The sequence below is a fragment of the Larimichthys crocea genome, chromosome XIII (assembly GCF_000972845.2).
Source record: "Larimichthys crocea isolate SSNF chromosome XIII, L_crocea_2.0, whole genome shotgun sequence".
In the NCBI taxonomy this organism is placed as follows: domain Eukaryota; kingdom Metazoa; phylum Chordata; class Actinopteri; family Sciaenidae; genus Larimichthys; species Larimichthys crocea.
Genome location: NC_040023.1, coordinates 5,160,327 through 5,173,068, shown reverse-complemented (window position 1 = coordinate 5,173,068; position 12,742 = coordinate 5,160,327). Strand labels below are relative to the sequence as shown.

The 12,742-nt window shown below is 42.1% G+C and overlaps 1 protein-coding gene across 7 annotated transcripts in view; it reads left to right on the top strand.

The window, feature by feature from the left end:
- Positions 1 to 12,742, top strand: part of ptprua (protein tyrosine phosphatase receptor type Ua) — a 169,414-nt gene that overhangs the window by 101,112 nt on the left and 55,560 nt on the right. For all 7 annotated transcript variants that reach the window (XM_019267019.2, XM_019267015.2, XM_019267014.2 and 4 more), the window contains exons 6-8: positions 2,816 to 2,987; positions 3,778 to 4,071; positions 10,394 to 10,714. In XM_019267019.2, the coding sequence (XP_019122564.2) occupies positions 2,816 to 2,987; positions 3,778 to 4,071; positions 10,394 to 10,714 (787 nt within the window). The remainder of the gene's footprint in view (positions 1 to 2,815; positions 2,988 to 3,777; positions 4,072 to 10,393; positions 10,715 to 12,742) is intronic.

Here is a 12,742-nt window from a genome sequence, read left to right as displayed (position 1 = left end):
AGCCAGTAAAACATGTTTAATGTGTGTTTCTGTTAGGGGTTAGGGTTGTCATGTGTATTTTTTAATGTATGCATAAACAAAACTGTGTAAAAATGCCAAAAATTAAAAAAATAGAATCCTGAAATATTGCAAAAAAGCTTTTACACTTGTCTAAGGTGCAAACGCTGTTATATTGATACAAACAAAATGTGAAACAGACCTGTCGAATAATTCATGACATGCATGAAGTTACGTGACTTCAACCTTGATGCTTTCCTCAAACATTCCTCAAATGAATACACGACACAAACAGAAAATCTGCATTACCATCATGTTTTCTACATCGTTCTCGGCTGTTTGACTGCCACTTTTAATTATGTCGTCTTGTTGTCTTCTCCTCGCAATAATTTAATGGCATCCAACTGGAGATTTCGCATCACCAGCTCCTTATCCCAGCGAACCAACTCCTAACATTCGCACAACACTAACGAATGGAAATGTTCATTCATTTGCATTTTCTGGAGATTGGATTAAAATCAGCACTACATTTGGACTGACTCCTGACTAGAGGCTCTGAGGGAGTCTGCATTACAAGCTGGGGGCTTGAGAGCTTTGAAAGCTGCAGGCGTTTTTTCAGACGTTGAGTGTTGAAAGAAAAAGATGCATTCGTTGCATTGTGGGTGTAGGATAAACTTGTGGAGCTAGATCCATATGAGCGACTATAAGTAAGGATATCTCAGCCTTAGATGGCTTAAGGCTTTAGATTTGCATTCGAAACAAAGAATAGCAATAATTGCTATTCTTTGTTTTGAATCTGTCCCCTAAAAGTCCCCCAACTTTCTGGAAGTACAACACTAATCTGTTAATACCCAAAAATTGAATCGCCTGAAGTCACCTCCTGTGACCTTGCGATGAACTGTATGGTAGTTATTAAAGGAAATGGAAGCTATTATCTTTACCATCAGCATAATACCAGTAATAATATTGTAATTTGAAGATGTTAAATAATGCAGCAGGTTTGTGACTCTGAGTTTGTCTAATGGTTGTGTTGTTGTGGTGAAATGAGTCATTTGAGGGTTTGGAAGATTATTAAGTTCTTGCCTTTTTTTGCTTTTGTGGCTTTTTTTGATTGTGATTTAGTTTACTAAAGCCCCCAAAGTCATTTCTCTCATGCAGCAGCTGAATATAGTTTCAATTTTCTTAGTTTGAATCTGAGCTAATATTAGTCTTCAAAAATCCATCCCTGAATGCCTCCACTCTTCCTCTGGCCTTGAAGCCTGCAAACATCTAAGTGCTTTTGAAAATGACGGCAGCAGGGAGAAGGCGCTTTTGCAAATGAGATCTCCGTATACTTGGTGATCCATCCCTCGCGTTTCCCCCAGATTTTATTTCACAACCCACCCCCCATCTCTGTCTTTTCTGAACTGAAGCCTTTGAAGATCATTGGCATGTGAAAGAGCCATTTTTTTATCAGGTTTGCGACTTTGTTGACAGAGCTAGGCACACCCGCACGCACGTACAGGAGGAAGATGCAAGCAAACAATGCGAGGCTCGTCTCTTGTAATTTGACAGTATGCCGCAGTGAACCACTCTGCCTAAGTTAACACTGGCTTCGGCTCAACCCTGCTTTTCTCATTTAAATAAAAAAAAAAGAAAAAGAAGAAGGAAAAAACCCGGTAACAGCTGAAAATAAAGATATATCACAAACCATTACTGCCTTCTGTTCTTCCATTTGTTGTTCAAGGCCTGTTTGATCATCAACACTGAGTCTGCTAATTGCTACTTCTTCTTTGATCTCCCTGGCGCCGTAGAGGTCCTCTTTGGACCAGTCTCTACTCCACTCTTTCTTCTATTTAGGTAGTCCAAACAAATTGTAAGCATAATGTTTCTTAATCAATTAGCGTCACATTTTCTCTGCTGTCCTCTGGCCCAAATTGCAGACGGCTGTCTCAGATGCTGTTTACATCTTTAACATCGTCGTGTCCCAGTCCAGACCTTAATTAGTTATTGCTCAAGCTCTTAATTTTGATATGATGCAGGGGGCTTACTGCCAGACGGGAATGACAGCACACTTGGCAAATGGAAGCATCGGTTTGCTTTAAATGCTCGAGAATGTTCATGCTGTAACTCTGAAGAGTCTCTTCATAGTGATTGGTAAAAACAAAACAAGTAGCAAACAGCATTTTAAAAAGTTCATGGCGCTTTTATAAAAGCAAGAGGCGGATTATATTGACGCCTAAAATAAAGTAAAAATGAGTTATAATCTGTAGCTTCAGGCAGTTGTACCCAGCCGCTGTACATCTAATTTCACATTTTCTAACAGCGCTGCATTCTCCCCCCCTATCCTCCTAAACCAATTCAAACATGCAGATGTCAAACCCACTTGCTTGTAAAAAGCGTGAGCAGGGGACAGTTTACATAATGATCTGCTTATTCTCTGAGAGACCTGCATATATTGCGGCTCGCACCCGGAACAGCTCATTGCGAGAGTTGGCCTCTGATTTCCTGTTTCGCTGGTTGGGCCAATTGCCGGTGTGCCTGGAGCGCTGACACATTAGCATGGCGAGAGATGGGGAGATGTCAGCTCAAACCCCCGTGCCGGAAACCCACGAGGCCTGTGTCACCAGCCTCACGAGTGAAAACGCCGCTGTTACTCGTGACATTTATCACATATTTATTATCTTGCCATCCCATGTTGCTAATTTCAACCCCCCCTTTGTCTTTCCTGTCCGCCTCACAGCCTGTCTAATCACCTGAGTAGACTTCAGGTAAACATGTGTGGTTGGATCGTTGTGCTCGGCTGATTTCTCTCTGTGCTGTTTTGTCTGGCTGTCAGCGGAGGAACGGCATGTTGCTGGACACTCCCTTGCTGTCTCGGCTGAGCCATAAAAGGCTGATGGCAACTTTCCAGGTGGAGGCGCAACGTGGGGAGCAGGACCTGTACCGCTGCATCACCCTGTCCTCCAGGGGTGCCGCGGTCTCCAACTTTGGAGAACTCATCGTCAGAGGTGAGCTAGATTTGGGAACATGTGAGAAATGTTTGTTCGATTAAAAGGGTAATCAATTACTAGTTGCATTACTTTACTAGTGACTCATTCATATTTCAATACTAACCAAAAACCAAACCGAGCATTTACAGTGTGTCATATTCATATTCGAATAAATCCTGTTATGAAACACTCTGGAAGCAGGTGTAGTTTCTGTGTATTGTGTCAGTCAACAAACCTCCCTTTATCCACACACACACACACACATACACACACACACGTACACACACAACATCATGTGATGAATTAATTTGATGTTCGCCGGGATGATGAGGGTCATATTATCCATCAAGGCTGAGTTTTTGAGAGAGGACGGAATTAGTTATACAATTATTCATGCAAATAAGCTCTTATTCAGCATCATTAGAGTGAAAATGAAGAATTTACAACATTCAAGAGTCTCCCTCTCTCTCTCTCTCTCTCTCTCACTCTCTCTCTCGCTCTTAGTCCTGATGTGATTAAAAGATTTTTATGACTCGGTGCTCTAGCAGAGCAAAAATAATGTTATTGAAACTGTAAAACAAAAAAGAGAAAACCAGTGACAGAAGTCCTTGACTTCTCCTTTTGCGAATATGACTTTGCTGTTCTCTGCTAAAAAAATGTCTGACTGAATTCGAATTGAAGTGCTTTTGAGGATGGATTTTCATCTTTTTTTTTTTCTGTTGTTTCGAAGTAATACCACTCAGAACAATATCAAAAACTGAATTCTAACAGGATTATACATTTACTGACAAGATATTCTTTATTGCAGTGCCCCCAACACCAATCGCTCCCCCACAGCTCCTGCGGGCAGGCCCCACGTATCTGATCATCCAACTCAACACCAACTCCATAGTCGGGGACGGACCAGTCATTCGGCGGGAAATCCAGTACAGGGCCAGCCAGTCCATGTGGACGGAGACTCACGGTGTGGGCTCACTCACCTATAAAGTTTGGCATCTGGAGCCAGACACTGAGTACCGCATCAGTGTTCTGCTTACCCGGCCAGGGGACGGCGGTACCGGAGCACCTGGACCTCCTCTGATCAGCAGGACGAAGTGTGCAGGTGAGTTGGATCAAGCAATGAATCCTTCAAAAATGAGTTTCAGGTACAAAAACGCAAGACAGAGCTGCAAGTAATCTCATTGGTTGGGATAAATCTCAGTGGGCAGGGCTTATGTAGCATATTTCTTTTTTTAATTTATTTAAACCCATTAAAATAAGCCAGTGAGGAACAGGCTAATACAATAATTTTTCTATCCCTACTAAGCTCCTCCTCTGCACAAGTTTTACGTCAATCACTGAGAGCAATTTTTGCCTTCAGACAGCTCTGCCTCTGCAAAATCCCTAGATGAGTTCATGAGTTTTGGACATGCAGTAAAGTCACCATGGTAATAGTAATACAATTAAGACGATAATAAACTTGTGGTTTATGTGGTAAAACTTGGTTCAGGTTCAGACACTGTAGCTACTTGGTTAAATTTAGAAAGAGATCACATTTTTGGTTAAAATAACTATGATAGTTATGTAATGTTTCCTGGCTGTATTTGACCCATCCAACCACTTAAACTTCCTCCCCGTGTAGACTTTTCTTGCTATTATGTCAACTGGCTTTGACAGCACATCAAAATATTACACTAGAGGGGCGCCTCCAGAAAGTGATATTACAGGGATATATACAGCCTATAGTTTGACACGAGGAGCCACTGACGTGTTGGGAGTGAAAATGGGTTGGACTTTTGACGACCTAACCGAAGACTTAAATTATCACAAACCAAGAAACAGAGTGTTTTCGCAGTCTGTTCCTGCTGTGAAACTGTGTAATTTGCCAAAGTTCTGAGCTGCAGCTTGGAGCTGCATCGAACTGTTTTGATGCGTCACTTAACAACTTGTAGTTTGCCTGCAGCTACTGAGAACAAAAAGTTAGTTTGATGTCACTGGAAGGTGACATATTCCTGGCTTACCTCTAATAATAACATGAATGATTTACAGTCATTTTCATGCAAGATAAACATTTAGAATTTTGTGAATTTTGATTCATAATTAAGGCACCATCACCACCGCTCTTGGTTAATGACTGGTCTCAACCCACCCTAGGGGTTCTCATGTCAGGTGAGTTGAAGACAAGGTCTTCTCGCTACCTCACATCTGTGTGTTAGCCACAGTGCTGCTCATCCGGGTGAAAAAGGCACCCCGCCACTCTGTCAAGTAAGACAGCATGACGCCCCCTGTCACCTGCCACACTCTTTGATCCACTCTTGTCAGTGTCTTCCACTCGCCCACCTCCTGTCAGCTCCCATTGCTCAGATCTGAAGCTTTTTTTCCCCGGGGGAGAAAGCAGCAGACAGCAGAGGCCTCATGTGACACAAAAAACTCTGGATGAATTTGTCTTCCTAATGTGTCACACAGAGCCAAATCTTTTAGCACAGTGACTCCTCCTTTTTGGACAGTTGTTGAGTGTGACATTTTCTACTGAGGAGGATTGCAATCCCATGGGGCGATTGTTGAAGGTGGCTGGCCACACAGATGCCCAGTTCAAATGCTTTTTCCCTGGTGTTCATGCTTTTCATGTGGCTACAAATAAGAGACCTGGACATGATGGAACATTCATGTACCTTAGAATTCATGCATCCTGTCTCTTGATTACAGCGACCATGTGCAGGATTCTTGTGGAATAATTCTTCCTTTTGTTTGTAGGAAAATTGCAGTCTTTGAAAGTTGTTAATAATTGTATTGCTTTCATCTGATTCGTCTCATATTCATCTCCTCAGTATGCCTGTTACCCTCTTTCTAACACCATAAAGGCAAGTACTACATCTGAAGCGACTGGTCATCAAGTAGGTCGTTTTTTTACTCTTCGTACAAATACCGTCCATAGCTTTTTATGTGTACAATGCCATGAATGAACATCGAGGACACCCTCTCCAAAGGTGTGCAGTGCTCTTGTGGTGTTGGAACTATTAAGTGTATCGAGACAGCAGAGGCACCAATCACCAGGGCCTGATTTACTGCAGCTTTTTCAAGTGGTTGCCAGGTGCATCTCTCTTGAGATGCGAGAAAAAAGGCAATTCGTGCACATACCTGTAGTCATCACGTCTGCAGTCGGGTGACAAGGACCATTCTCAAGACATATCAAACACAAAGTGGCGGTACGGTAAAGTACGGTTCATAATTGCACGATGGTTCGGAGCCGTGTGGGAGGTGTCTCAATGGTCGCATACAGAATCTAGTTCAAACAATGCTCCCCTCAAAACATGCAATGCACGTTATCCACACTCCTGATGCCCTAAAGGAAAAGCATCTATATGTTCAAGGCAGAGCCCACAAACACTTCATAGGGTACCACAATGCTAAATTCATCCATGCATGTGCATTTAAGAGCGGTTGGTGCAGCTTATAGCGGGAGACAACAGAGGCTCATTATGTATTCTGCAGGATTTACTCAGGTCACGCACTCGGCAACTGTCAAGTGTAAACAAAGTGAAGATGGAATATTCAAGAGCCACAACAAAGGTTATTGAAAAAGAAACTAAAAAAGAGAAAAATGAGAAATAAGCAATTAGGCCTTTATTAATGTAAACAGTACCTGATTACTGTGATTACTTAATATAATATTTGTGATCATCAAACTTGGATTGTAACTTCACTACGGGCTGCAACAACATGTTTCTTTCTTTCGAGTCTGATTTTGGCTTAATTTACCTTAAGAACCCCATCTCATGAATCATAAATGATCTTTTGTGGTTATCAACTAAATTATCATTAAAGTGAACTGGTACCAGTTTTAGGCCCTGGGTCTTTCTAGATTCTGACTGTTTACATGCCAAAACAGCAATAAGTCTACAGTTAAGTCTTTTCTTTATAGCTAGACCTTTCCTCCTGCCACACTTTGAGACCCATTTCAAGACCATCCTAGGTATCAGATTAAACTGTCATGAAGCTGGGAAACATCAACATAATTTAAATATTAGATACCTGCAGAAACTCATTCGAAACAGTCACTGGTCCAAACCCTATGTGGTTCCACAGAAAGTATAGAGGGTGTGCACTGAAAGTCCATCATAATTCCAACATAGCTCCTGGCAGGAGGGACAGGCCTCAGTGGCAGCTCACTGAGGCAGCTGTTAAAGATGAGGAGGATGAGATGAAATGTGCAGACCCATAGGGACTCTCCCTGATTCATCTTTTTCACTTCCCCTGCTCATCTCTTGTGCGACCTCCCTATTCCTCTTTTACTCGCTCTGCCTCTGGCTAATCCCTCTGATTAGGCTAATCAAGCTGAATGTCAGTTTGGGGCAGGACTGGTGGAGGACTGGCGTGTGGAGAGGACAGGACCGAGACCGCTGCGGCGCTACTGTAATGATGAGTAATGGTGTCTTAAGCAGAACCTGCACATTCAGTCAGCGGGCCTCTGGTGGCAGACCTGGTTTTAACAGGATTAGGCTGCCATACAGAGCTGGTATTATTTAAAAATCTGACATGGAGGAAGTTATTCTCGTGCACTTTGGATGGATGGATATTATATGATTTTTGCTCTTTGACTGATTCATACTATACCATGGGAAGGTTTTAGTTTATATCAGTGTCTGCTGTGAAGACACAAATCAGCCAAACTCTGCCTGTTTCACCCTTTTGGGAAAGAGCAAACATCTTTCAAATCAGCAAGGACATTTCCTTCGCCGTCTCATCTCTGTCCCCTCAGAACTGATGTCTCCTTCCTGACATTGCTTTTGATCTATGTTTAGTGAAGTGGCAGGGCTGTAGCTATTGCTTCAACCAGTCCAGCACCCTCCAGCAGTCTGCAGCTCTGCACTGCCAATCCATGCCAGGCTGAAGGCATTGCCCTCCTCTTGGTTTATCTGATGTCTCAGCAGTACAGTGGACGTTTCAGGCCAGGCTACAGGACGTAAATAACCCCCTGTGTGCTTGAAACTGGACATTTTGCATGACAGGGACATGGAGATCTGCAGTCACTGCTTTCACACATGACAGCATTAATTAGGCTTTATTGATTCTCTGCCAACGCTGTGGACTGGTCTCCTGCTGAACCTCATTCACGTTAGGGGAGCTGGCACTGTAAAATGTTATGTTGTATGCTACCTCTTTAGGCAGTTTTATGCTTTTCATTGATTCACCCCTGTGTAACCTCGTAATGTAAGCGTATAAAGTAAGCTGCAACTGTTGCTGTCTCCTTTTCCCCATCAGTATTCTTCTTTTTAAGCTGCACTGGAAAAAAAATATAGCTGTCTTGTCAGCATAAATCACAAAATTGTGCTGTAACAGAGAACAAATTCTCATCGCCTCTAACTAGAAGTAAATTGATGATGGTTTTCCATCCACTCATCCATCCATTTTCTTTTTCTCTTCTATCAGCATCCAACAGCCAAACACCTGTCTCCCCTGTCTAATCTCTATGAAAAGATATCTGCATATGAATGCAGAATCTGTGGGAAAGGAACCAACATATTGGCACTGGAAGCATTCGGAAATCTGTTTGTAGACCAAGCAGTATTGACCAGTCTTTGGCTTCAACAGTCCATGTGGACTCTTTCCACCATAAGAGGTGGAAGCCATCAGCTATAATGTTATCTGCATTATTATGCATTTTTGTAGAGAACATGCATCCAGGCATTCGTGTATTCATATACAACCTTACAAACACTTCACCTCCATGACAACTCCTAGAGTAAAACTGTGGCCACCAAATGGGTGGGGAAATTTTGGTGGACCAACCAACCGACAGAGCAACCTATTGAGTTGCTGGTTGCAGCTAAAAGGAGCCATGTCTAAATCTGGACTCTCAGTTTATGAAACATGCTCTCATATTCATAATCCAGACCCACAGATTTGTAAGCCATGCCCACGGATTTTCAAAGTATATTATATATTGCAAAACCGTGGGCACGGATTATGATTCCAAGAGCATGGTTAAAAAACTGAGTAGGTTTTTTTCCTCAGCTAACCTCAGGGGATCTAAATTCTTTCAAGAAATTGAAGTTTTGAAATTGTCAGTTGCTTATAAACACACCTAACTAAAGTTGCTTATGATTTCCTCAGTAATATGTACCAATTTGCCTAGTTCTTTCCAGAAATGTCTTATTAATCAATAATTATGGACTTCAAAAGATGAAGAAGAAGACAAGCTTAGTAGCTTATCAAGTTACTAATTAGACTGCAGAGGAAGTCTCGGCCGGGACATCCGTTATCCATTTTCTGGATATCTGCTGGCTATGCCAGAAGCCCAGAAACATTGGCCGATGACCCCAGAGGCTAAATTGTCGACAGATAGCCACTAGGTTCAGCATTCGCCCTAATCAAGTCATCTTGGGAGATCCCAAGATAGTTTAGGCTGGATGTGATGTATAGCCCTTGGGTCTTCTCTCAATTTGACATGCCCAGAATACCTGCACAATAAAGTATCATCATCTCCTCATCATTAGAAGACTGAACCACTACCAAAACAGGCTCTATTCTCAGTACAGGAACAGAGATTCGACTGCACAATCCTTCTGGATATCTAAAAATCCTCATGCTCACCCTGCTCCTCAGGATGATGGTGAGGTACTGTGAAACAGATACAAGTTTTGACTGCTTGTTAACTGTAAACTCATTCTTTGGGTCACGGCCATAGTAAAGGTTGAAGTGTAAATGGGCAAATGGGTTGATGGGCAGTGCAATACTTTCCAAAATGTAGACACAGCACCAATCCTGCCTTTCAATCTCATGGTCCATTTTACTTAACTTGTAAACATCACCCATCTCATGGGTCAAGACTTCTGTCACTCCATTTCCAAAGGTGAAGTTATGTGATAACCCTAAATGTGGTTTCAATTTAGTGATAAGAAACAATATGTAGCGTGAAAAATGCCACCAAAGGTGAAATCAGAGACAATTAACTCTATGTTTTGGCACGTTTTAATTGTTTGTTTTGCTTTTAGGATCTGTGACTTTACTGTATTTTCAGCATTTAGTCTCGCTGTTCTTTTCAACCAGCAACAAGAAGTAACGCAGCTGAGAAATCCACGCAAAGTAATTTGTATGCCAACTGTATGCCAACTACCAAGCATCGAAGCGGAGTGAGAGTTACCAACTAGCTGGTGAACACAGTGGAGTATTTTTTTCAAATGTTGGAAGAGATTGGTCTAATCTGAAATTTGACATTGTTTATCTGCAGCCTCATAGATTTACCCAAATGCCCAAGTGTAGCTTTGGTTTTGAGTACTGACAATTTAGAACTGAGAAACAAAATGCTGTCAGCGAGCTTCTTCCTCACTGTGTTTGACAATTTATCCTCTGTGGTCCCTTTTGGTATTCTGTGCAGAAGCTGGTAAATATGAGCCTACTGTTTGCACTTTATTGATATCATTTCTGCTTCTTCTCCCTTTCAGAGCCCATGCGTGCCTTGCGGGGTCTTACGGCTTCAGAGATCCAGCCCCGGCAGCTGGTTCTTCAGTGGGAGCCGTTGGGCTACAACCTCACCCGTTGTCACACCTACACATTGTCCCTGTGTTACCGCTACTCCATGCCAACAGGTGGCAGCGGAGGAAACAACGCCACGGTCAGAGAGTGTCTGTCCGTGGAGCGTAACACGTCTCACTTCACCCTGAGGGACCTGCCACCCTTTCGCTCGGTCCACGTCCGGTTGGCGCTGGCCAACCCTGAAGGCAAGAAGGAGAGCAGAGAGGTCACCTTCCAGACTGAGGAAGACAGTGAGTGGGCGGTTTTTCTTTTACCCACACAACAGTAGACAAGACAAAAGATGTTTGCTGTAATAAGTTAAAAATATTACCTCTGTGCAACTCCAATATCATTATGGAAAACAGGGATGTGTTTTTTTTTTATTTTTATATCTGCATAGAAAGTCTTTATTGTCACAGTTACTCAGCTCCTGCTTCAGAGCTGGCTTCGTCTTGCATTTCTAGTTTTCTCTGCATGCTCCTCCATGCTCAGATAATTATTGTGCAACGCTTACACAAATCCATGCCTTTAGTCATCCAGTACCAGAGGGAAAAAAAAAAAAATACAAATATTGACTCACAAAATAAGCTGGATCAGCGTAACTAAATGGAAGATCAGCCTTTTAAATGGAAACCAGTGGAACATTAATCAGCTAAGGCCGTGGCTGGTAGCAGAATGGTAAAATGATTTTGCTTATCTTTGTATTAATATTTTCCTGTGTACATCAGCAGATTAGGCACATTCTAATGCAAATTCCCAGGGAGTGGAAGTACAGAAGGTCAAACGCGTATTGTGATGTAGAAAAAAAACTTTGACGTTTCAATGTAATTGAATGCCACTCAGGGATATTCTTGACCCAGGAGAGAGCGTGAGAGGGAATGATGGCTATGATATGAAATTGGCAACATTTTTTATTTTATTTCATACTGAACCTTCAAGATGCATTTGACTATCTGCTAAAAGATGTGGTTATTATAGCAAAACTTGAAAATCCCAAGCACTGCAGAAGATACAGAAAAGGAGACAGCTCTCTTAATTATCTATCCCTACACATTTCTGCCTTGTAGGCAGGAGGAAATTAATTTGCATACATGGAATAACATACAGAATGTAGCATGGTCTTGTAATTGTATTCATTAGATTTGACTGGTTAGAAAGTGACAAGTTAAAACACGTGTCAAAAAACAAGCTGTGATTTCAACCCTACCCCGCACACACACATATGCACACTTTACTTGATGTTTTGAATGTCAGCACCACTGGAAAGTTTTGCTTTTGAGCCACTGAATGCCAGTCTGACAGTCTGACAGTCCCCAATCCCCCTGTCACAAGGAGAGCCGCCATCACCCTCACAACTACAGTAATTGAGCCGCAGCCGGTGACAGTTCCTCCTGCCTGCTTCCTATTGGGCTCAACAATCAAACGCTGGTGTATCGCTTTGCTTACGCCGTGTCTCTGCTGCTTGGAGAAAGAAGATTTGGCTGTCAGGGATTCATGGATACAGCAGAATTCTCTTCTTGTGTGCTTTGCCTACCAGAACTTCATCCTCTTAGGCTAACAAACTTACAAACATCGAGGTCTCCGTGCTATCTTCTTAGAAATAACAGGTAGTTCACTTTTTTAAGCTTCGGAAGCGTCGGCATTACAACATACAGTGATGTTCAAGCACTAGACCTAGTTATTTTTTTCCTGTGTGTAGAATAGCGTACCCTACAATTCAATAAAACCCAAAAATAAAACAAAAAGACAAAAAGAGCTGTTCCAGTGAGTTAACATGCACCACAGCAGCACCCTGTTTGACCTGAATGGAACTGAACCTTAAGTAGCATCATCGGTATCAACACCTGTGTTTACCTTATTATATCGTGTCAGAATCTCGTCCTAAATAAAACATATATAATCTGTTTTTCTTTGATTTGAAATCAAGTCTTCAGTTATTTTCTTTGATTTTACACATCAAAGTCTGTTTGAAGTGTTGGGGAATACTGCTGTTTGTGTGGCAGAAGTTCTGTAAAGCTGTGCGAAGTCTGTCCTAATATGTTAGATATAAGTGAGATTCCCAGATCTCTGTAGCCAACTCATCTCTGCTTGAAGCTTCACTAAACCACTAGCGTAATTTCCAGATGAATATTTCTTCAGTTTAACTGAACTATGGGTAATGTAGGCGCCAGGTTTTGACGAGGAAGAATGCACGGAATAAAAAAAACATTGTCTTTCTGGTTCTTCTGCTTCAATATTGATACTATTTAACTGTGCACTACTCTTTAAATGCGACCGTG